Raw genomic sequence first — 8,847 nt, 5'->3', positions numbered from 1 at the left:
CATGGCAATTCTATCATTTTTTTTTAAATGCATAAAATCCATGTGAAAACCAGTTTTCAGTGTTGAATTCCTTGTGGGGAAACTTCATTATAAACCCCAACATGCAGAATGATGTCGTAAGTTTGCCATCCATCCCCAGCCCCGGTGATACAGAGCCTCTGTGTCGAGCGTGCCAGCAGTGGGACACCATGAATTGTGGCCCTGTAGCTGAAGTGCTTCTCTGTAGCCAGAGATGGAGCAGGAAGTGCAGCTCGGGTGCCTGTGCACTCGTCTCATCAATGCAGCTTTCATTCTTCCTCGGTGGGGCAAGATGGAAGCTGTACAAAAGGACTACTGGTACTTCATGGTACTCCTCTTTCTCCCTTTTCTTAAAGGTAGGGATATTTTTTTTTTTTTTTTGCTTTATGTCTACAAATATTTCAATGGGATCAGGTTGTATATATATATTTTATTTATTTTTTTTGTTTACGTTTGTCATGAAGTAAATTCATGTAAAACGTGTTGACTGTGGTGACTTTCTCAGACGTGTTTAGTAAAAATAACTGCCTTTATTCAATATATGATGTTGTTTTATGAGTTTAGAAACTATATATTCGGAAAAATAAAACAGTCTGGTTAATTTTGTTCAACCTTTATTGAATTACGACATTTTGCTGAACTCACGTGATAAAATATTGTCTCATTAAGACTGTGTTAGATGTTTTATTTAAATGCTGAAGCTTTATGATGAGCACACGTAGGTAGTTGTTCAGTTTGACTCATTTTCTTTCCGGTCCAACAATGCAAACTCTTATTCACCTTGTTAAAAAATATATATATAGATTCACAGTTTCCTTTTCATAGACTGCACAGTCTCTTTTGTGAAAAAACCGATTGCCTCACCTTTTGCTGGTTACCTTTGAGTCTCGACTGCTTTGAAAGCTGATCAGATCAGTTACAATAACTGTAAGCATGTGAGCCATATTTTTACTGACTTTTAGCACAAAATTACCTTCTAGCATAATTTTTAATGATCAAAAATCAATCACTGTTATTCTGATTAATACAGAAGAGTAGAATGGTTGCTTCGGAAGAGAGAAGTGATTGTAGGTGTCGCTTCTTTGCCAACACCGCTTTTCTTTTCGAGAAAATCAGTGTCGGCATCAGCCCTGCGTATCGAAAGAGCTTCACAGGCAAGAAGTTTGCAGCTTGTAAGATGGAACTAAATCAACCTTTTATTGGAGGGAGAGGTTTGAGAAAAACTTCAGAGTGCCCAAGGAAATCCAGCAGGTGCTTGAACCTAAGCAGGGGACAACTAATTGAGTTGCCACCAGCTGCAGAGCTTGCAGAGTGGTCGGGTTTACGTTTTTTCTGCAGCCATAATGAAATGGATACTTTTGGAGGCCAGCCTGATGGAAAATAAGCGACTTGCGTCCAAGAAAAACATGAGGGAGAAATGTTTCTTATGAATTTGAGCTGCCTTGAAATTTTGTGAAGTGTTTAGTAAACGGTGTACCATAGAAATGTCTGTCAAGAAAATCTAACAAACCAAGTTTTTTCTGTCTCTCTACTTTGTTTGCCTTTGGCCGTGAATGCTTAAATCTGAACCACGTTTTGTTCAAAATCAGAATGTGAACAGTGAAACTCTTGTCTAGTTGCTGTCCAGCAGACAGACGTCGAAACAGTACGGCTGGAAGAAGGGATGGTGCTGGCCTGCGTGTGTCCCTGGGACGGCCAGCTCAGCATGGTGTCCTGGACCAAAGTGCCAGACAAGAACCCCATTGCCGTGTTCTCTCCTGAGTTTGGAGTCTCCGTCCCTTACACCTACCGGGAGAGAATAGAGTTCCTGAGGACGACGCCTATGGATGGAAGCATTGCCTTGAAGAACGTCACGCATCAGGACATCGGGCTCTATCACTGCTCTGTCCAGACTTTCCCTCAGGGACCCTGGACTAAGGACTTTCAGGTGGAGGATTTAGGTAAACTCTGTGTTTTCTAAGACCTATCTGGCTCTCTACCCCGAAAGAAACACTGGTCGTCTTTTGTTTCCATTCTGAGATGTATTTTTCTTTCATTCTGCAGATGAGCCACCAGAAGATAACAACAGCACAGAGCCCCCTCCCCCAGAGGAAGTCACGGTAGACTCAGAGGTGGTGGCCGAGGAGAGCAGCAACCTGACCGTCAGCTGCAAGCACCCGCACAACGGCACCATCTACCAGGTCATCCTGGAGAAGATGCCGCACGGCCGTCCGTGGGTCATCATCGGCATCTGTAAGAAGGTGGAGGGGGGTCTGGTGAGCGAGGACTACAGCGAAAGGGGCAGGGTGAACTGCGCCGACAGCCTGGATCTCAGTCTGCACCTGACTGACGTTGCGTCAGGGGACGACGGTTTATATCGCTGCACCTTCAACACGGACGTGGGGGTGCAGACCACCGTTGTGCAACTCAGAACAGCTCCTCCAGGTACACAGAGCAACACGCCGGATGTGAAGTCAGCCCCTCAAACAGACGCCGTATCATTTCCCATGCTTATTGCCATTTGCACAAATACGCTGCAATGTAGCACATGTAGCGAAAGAAAAATGGCTTATGACACATTTAGGGGTGTGAAAACCACAGATTCCTGTTCATTGTTTCGACTCATGCTAGAGCAGCTGTACCGTGGTGTGCTGCTGGTCTGGTATGGTTTGATTTTTCAGGGTCGTGACATAAATTCACATGTCATTAGAAACAAAACAAAAAATCTGTCATTACATACGGGAGAATCCATGCAGTTGAATTTCAGGTGGTTTGCCTAATCTTGTCTACAGTCATGTTCAGTAAATTAGAATATGCATTCCGATGAAGCTCATTTGTTAGGTTAAAAGTACCTTTTGAAAATTGACAACCTTTAAATACACTCTTCATTTACGGCACATTGCTGAATTATCTTTATTGGTCTGATATGATATTCAAGCTTTATTTTTTATTTTTTTAGCTGTAAGTTGCAATTTATCATAATTAACAGAAATAAATTATTTAAAGCATCCATCTGTGCGTAATTAATCATCATGTGTTTTGTTTAGTGATGAAGTTCCTGAAATAAATGGACCTTTCAATAATATTCTAATTTATTGAATGGGCCTGCAGATATTCCATATTAAATTATTTCTCTTCTCCAACCAGGTGGATTCAGTCTGTCCCTATACATGCTGTATGTTTACATCGGAGCTGGAGCTGCCGGACTTGTTCTATTCATTTCCTTCCTCATACTTGCCCTGAGGCTAAGGTATTGTCAGTTAAGGCAATATATTATTGTTTTAAATTTGTGTGTGTGCGTTTTTTTTTTTTTTTTTTTTTTTTTTGTTTTCCTTTTGGGTCATAAGGGGACCTGTTTGGGTGACAATCATCACAGGAAAAAAAAGCGGCGGGAGGAGTACCGAGTTAAACTGCACCCCACTCAGAGACAGGTAGGCGTCAGTTTGTTCATTGTATCGACTCTCGTCTTTACTCTCGACTCCTTCAAAGCTCTCCCGCACCTCCTCATAAGATACGCGCTTAACTACAAAGGTGTTCCACTTTACAACTAACGTTAAAGCCACACGTCCCATCTGATACGGAGAGCTTGACTTGTTGCTCGCCACCCCCAGCTGTGCAGTTTGAAGAATCTGGAAGAGAGCTGGTGTCAAAAGCGTTCAGATTTTAAAAGGAATAAATAAATAACACAATCATCCATTAGCCATGAATTTTGTTGTATTGACATCTGCAGGACCTCCAAAAAGTTACCATGCTCTTCACTTTTACATGTTGCCGCAGTAAAATCACAAAACTCGATATATTCCACTGGGATTATGTGATGCACCGAAATCTGAAAGTGTGTTTGTACTCAACCCCCTTTAAGGCCTTCACACAACTCTGTAAAAATAGAGAAATATGTTTTCCTTTTGTTTCTTTAGACTTCTTTCTGCTGCCTTTTGCTAGAAAACAAGTTTCTCTATTCTTCAGGAGTTGGTGCAGGGCTTTACTCTGATGATCCTACACTACAGTAGGTGGTGGCAGCATTATGCTGTAAGGATGTTGTTCTACAGCAGGAACAGGGGAACATATCAGTCTCAAAATGGGGTGGACATTTATCCTCCAGAAATGAGAATTCTAAGCATAAAGCCAGAGCTACAAAGCAGCGGTTTTAATCAGATCCTATTCGCGTGTCAGGAGAGAAAAGAATGTGTCAAGACTTCAAAATCGCTTTCACTCCGGTCTGACTGAGTTTGTGAAGAAAAGACAGAATCTTCCCACTGTGTAAAGTTGGTAGACGCATACTCCAAAAGAGCTGTAACAGCAGCAAAAGTGCTGAAAATAAATGCACGCCACACTTTTCAGAATGTAACTTTTTTTTTTTTTTTTTTAATGCCATGTGTGTTTTGTCACGCAGCACTTTTTTCGGTTCATCACATATTTTTCTAAAATACCTTTAAGTTTATAGTAATCATGTGGCAACGTGTGCTAAAAAAAAAAAAAATTGAGAGGCGTGAATGCTTTTGAAAGGCCGCTGCATTTTTCCTTCATTAACCAATCGGCTGCACTGCTGGTGAAAACCTGTCATGTTTGTCTGTTACCTTACAGTCTACTAACATCCACTACTACCTCCTCACAGCCGAATATCTATGAGAACGTCCCTCTGTGTCCCAGGATTGTGAAGAAATCCAAGCAGACTAAAAGCTTCCCCATCTATGCCAACCTGCCGGCCGGGCGCTCGCTCCAAACCAAACGTCAGCCTCAGGACAAAAAAAGAAAAGGCGCGCTGTAACTCCATGTCACTTTCTCACATCTGTCATCGCTCTCTCAGGCTATTCACACCCCATTCACTGTACATCAGAGCGAGGATAAATAAATGTCAGCAAGCGCAGACCGTAATTATCCATTTGAGTTTTTAATCAAATGCGGGGGGATCGTGCCCGACACTGTTTAATATTCACACGGCGGTTTGAAATGAGTTAACAAGCCGGCGCTCATCTCGGAGTCAGAAAAGCTGACGGGGCCTGTTTGGGACCGGCCTTGCTCCCCCCCCTAATTAAATGTACTATGTAATTATTGTTGAGGGGATGTTTGCTTTTTCGGCAAAACAATATTTGACAGTAACCATCACACAGAGGAGAAAGACAAAAGCCCGTATAATCATTCTTTTCTCTTCTCTAACTCCCTCCAAGTAAAACGATTGACAAAAGCCTGTGTAATTGCCCTCTTTTCACTTTCATCCCTCCTGGTTTCCATTCAGAGCTTGACAATAGTGTCTAATCATCTAACGGGGAAGAAAAGCAGTCGCTCAGCAATGTGCCGTCACTTGAGACTGCTTCTTTCCCCTTCCCCAACAGGCTCTCTGACTGCATTCTAGTTACGGCACGCCCTCAGTGTGAAAGCTGAACTCTAATTAGCAAATCCTGGGCTGCAGTTTATATCTCCTTTTACCCCCTCTGACTGCTTTTTGATGAATATCCATGTTCTTTTTTTTTTTGTTTGTTTGTTTTTACCCCCTCATTTGGTGTATAAAATGTAAAAAAAAAAAAAAAAAAAAAAAAGATCAATTGTTGAATGTTATTTCCCCTTTGTATTTATTTATTTTTATTTTATTTTTTCTGAGTTTGCTTTTGTAAATCAGTATTTGCGGTGTATGGCAGCTGCTGTAAAATTAAACTCTGTGCTGTTTGTGTAATTTAATTCATTTATCTCCATAGAAATGGAGGCAGTGGCAGAGGCAGTAATGGATAAGCGGGTTATTCCGCTAGGAAGCAAGACAAATGTGGAACATAAAGGGACATTACAGTTTTGGGTTCATGTGTTTTTTTTTTTTTTTTTTTTTTTTCGTTTTCCCTTTGTGATGTTTTCTGAAGAAACCGTAAATGTACATTTGATGATACTTGATATTCGCTGTATTGAAACCGATAGTCATGACTGATAAAGACTCCTTGTGACAGAAATAATACCACGTCTGTGTTTCTCTGTGTTATGGTGTGGGAATGTGTGAAAAGAAAAAAAAAAAATGCAGCGTCTAGAAGAATTAAAAATGAAGCTTTAACCATAAACCACCTTCTTTTGGAAACTTGAACTACTTCATGTGGTATGGGGTCTCTTCCTCCTTTTTTAGTCATGTTGATTATTTTTAATCAAATGGAGCAAATGACATTTGCTTCATTTTCTATTTGTTAAAAAAAAAATACTGGAAAGCTCCTTTAAGTTCACTTTTTTATTATTATTAAAATGAGTGTGTTGAGAAATGAAAAATGCATAGGAGCCCTGACAAAATGATAAAGTACCTCGTGCTTTTTGTATTCAATCCTTTGGTTGTATCATAGGGCTATAAACTTGGGGTTATTTTTTTAAGTAGATTTACCTACTTCTTGTTCTCCACAAATATGGAAAAGGACTCAAATAGTTTTGGTCAATGTAAATATGTTTCTTTCCTTTGTCTGTGGAACCAATGGTTCATTTCATAAAACATTTTTCTGGCATACTTGTAAAGCTTTATAAATTATATATAAATATTACTTGTAAGGGTCAAGAAGATTTTGTGGTTTTACTTTGGAGGAGACAGAAAAAGACTGTTTAGATTGCAACGGTCGCTAGCCCTGACCTTGGTAAGATCACACTGGTCTGTGCTTGTCTTGTATGGCCGTGAGTCATATGGAAAAATTATGGTTTAGACACGAGCTGCAGCTTTCAAATTCAGAGATAAACAGGTTCAAGGTTAAACAATTGGATGACGTCATGTCAGGTTGCGTCCAGCTCCTTCTTCAGATATTTCCCCCAATCTTTTTTTCTCAATAGCTGCAACTACCGCGACGCTCAGAAGAATCTACTTGTCAGGACAGGTTACTAGTTTAAGAACATTATTTGGATTTACACCAAAACAAATAAACAAAAAAAAAAACTACAGCTTGCTCATTATATGTTAATATTTTCCAATTAACATGTAACGAATTAATCTCGGTGCTGGAAAGAAGAACATTTTAGAAACGGCAAACCTTCGTATTCAAAGACGCGCTCACCGTATTTCCTGTTGGTTATTTGAGACGCGTTTGCTTTCAGAGCTTCCTCGCTTCTCGCTTCTAGGATCGAGACGCCTTCGACTCGTGCCTTAAGAGAGGTTGAGGTCGCACGTGTGTCACTGGGCCGATTTACCACAGTAGTGGGCGCTCGCTCCTGTGGGTTGTTCACTTACTTGAAACGTGAACTGCAAAGGCCACATGAATCAAGGTGTAGATGACTCGGCCTGGGGAAAGGAGTGCAGGCCGGACTGTGTGAGAACATTGCCTCTGTTCGAAACAAAACCGCTTGTTCCGTCTCTTGTGCGACTCACTTTACGTTTAATTACACATTTTTAGCTGCGGTTCTGGCATGTTTGGCACCACCCCCCAAAAAAAAACAAAAAAAAAAAAAACAAGAAATAGTAACAATTCTGGAGCTGAATAGAATGTGGTACCAGTCCTATGTGAACTTATTTCAGCAGTTCACATAGGACACCAACTCTCCAATGTTTTCCCATCCATAATAGCAATAGAAAATGTGTCCAAGGCACAACCAACAGATAGTTTTTATTTATTTAATTTTTTGGGGGGTATGGCCTCCCTTTTCTAATACCACCCTGGGTAACTGCCCATATCAAAAACCACCACTGGTTGTAACTTTACCACTTTCCCCAAAAGGTATTCCAAAGGTTTGAGTATGTTTGTACACTTGTGCCTAAATCCAAACCCCCTTATGGTATGAACATTCAATTTATTACCCTTATGTTCATTAAAAACATTACATATGTACATTTGTGAAAACTGCAGTCCTAACCAGTGTATTCAAAGTGCTATTAACATATAAAGTTAGAGAACACAAAACATAACGACATCTCTACAAACAAGTGAATACAGGAAACGACAACAAAAAACAAAAACGAAAAAATGGCAAATGAGCACAATCAGCTGTAGCTTTTATCCAGGCGATTCGGTACGTGCAACCCCAAACAGAAAGGGACTATTCCACATACATTTCACCACGCTGCAACTAAAACAAGACGACCGGGGCACTACTGTGACCCAACATTTCAACATATGTCTTCCTAAAAGTGAAATACTTGTTAAAGCATAAATAATAAAGTATCTTAAGACAAAATGTGCTTGTAACTTTCCAACTAATTGGGTATAGGAGTGAATTAGTGGGCATGAAGCGGTGGCACAATAACATCAACAACAAAAGAACTAAAACATGGAGAAAAAAAAAAAAAACTGCTTGGCAGCCTACATTTGATTGTCAATGGAAACCATTTTGTTTTCACCCACTTAAATGTGCAAAGCAGGAGAAAAACGTTCAATCTCTGCACTTAAATATAGGCATGGGCCAGGTACCAGAGTCCAAAATGTGTTGCCACAGTCTGTTTTTTTTTTGTTGTTTTTTTCTTAAGAAGCCAATAAAATCTTTGGGAGTGATTGGAGTTGTCTGAGGCAAAAGCTGTTGCTGTATGCTAGGTCATCTGGCTAAACTGAAGCTGAAATGTTGTTTTTCTGGCACTTAATTTTTTTTTTTTTAATATATTTCTGGTTGAGAGAATAATTGATAGTCCAGATGTAAAAGCCAGTCTTCACTTTAAGGTTACCATACTAAGCTAGAGCTGTTCTAAATACAATCAGTTAATTTGGTTGAAACAATTTGGAGGGGGGGTTTTCACAGTGACCAGATAATTAATATATTTCTTTAAGAGTATCATGAGAATCTCATACCAGCCCATACCTAATCTCATGGAAGGTTCTGGTGACCCAGTGGCATAGCACTGGGTCGACAATTTTTCCAGAATCTTCTAAAGTCCTTTAGGTGTTTAAAGTAAATCACAAACTAAGGTAACAATGG

At 40.1% G+C, this 8,847-nt stretch overlaps 1 protein-coding gene across 4 annotated transcripts; it reads left to right on the top strand.

Moving 5' to 3' along the window:
* Positions 1-59: 59 nt before the first annotated feature.
* cd226 (CD226 molecule) lies at positions 60-5,938 on the top strand. 4 transcript variants are annotated; one of them, XM_015023998.1, is made up of 6 exons: positions 60-374; positions 1,635-1,958; positions 2,062-2,442; positions 3,145-3,247; positions 3,374-3,428; positions 4,582-4,718. In XM_015023998.1, the coding sequence occupies exons 1-6, from the start codon at positions 233-235 to the stop codon at positions 4,624-4,626; spliced, it is 1,050 nt and encodes a 349-aa protein (XP_014879484.1). In that variant the 5' UTR covers positions 60-232; the 3' UTR covers positions 4,627-4,718. The 4 variants fall into 4 exon arrangements, with proteins under 4 accessions (XP_014879484.1, XP_014879485.1, XP_014879483.1 ...); XM_015023999.1 differs by having other exon boundaries at positions 62-374; positions 4,648-5,936; XM_015023997.1 differs by having other exon boundaries at positions 62-374; positions 4,613-5,936.
* The last annotated feature ends 2,909 nt before the right edge of the window (positions 5,939-8,847 follow it).

Source organism: Poecilia latipinna, unplaced genomic scaffold (genome assembly GCF_001443285.1).
Source record: "Poecilia latipinna isolate Pla-1442-1.1 unplaced genomic scaffold, P_latipinna-1.0 Scaffold3484, whole genome shotgun sequence".
Taxonomy (NCBI): Eukaryota; Metazoa; Chordata; class Actinopteri; order Cyprinodontiformes; family Poeciliidae; genus Poecilia; species Poecilia latipinna.
Note: the sequence above shows the minus strand (reverse complement) of the source record. Positions and strands in the feature narration are given on the sequence as shown.

What these genes read in the sequence shown, in the direction of transcription:
- cd226 (XM_015023997.1), top strand. Translation starts at nt 233, where the DNA reads ATGGAGCAGGAAGTGCAGCTCGGGTGCCTGTGCACTCGTCTCATCAAT. An exon ending in ACTCAGAACAGCTCCTCCAG is followed by an intron (nt 2,443 to 3,144) that starts GTACACAGAGCA and finishes TTCTCCAACCAG; the next exon opens with GTGGATTCAGTCTGTCCCTA. An exon ending in ATACTTGCCCTGAGGCTAAG is followed by an intron (nt 3,248 to 3,373) that starts GTATTGTCAGTT and finishes CAATCATCACAG; the next exon opens with GAAAAAAAAGCGGCGGGAGG.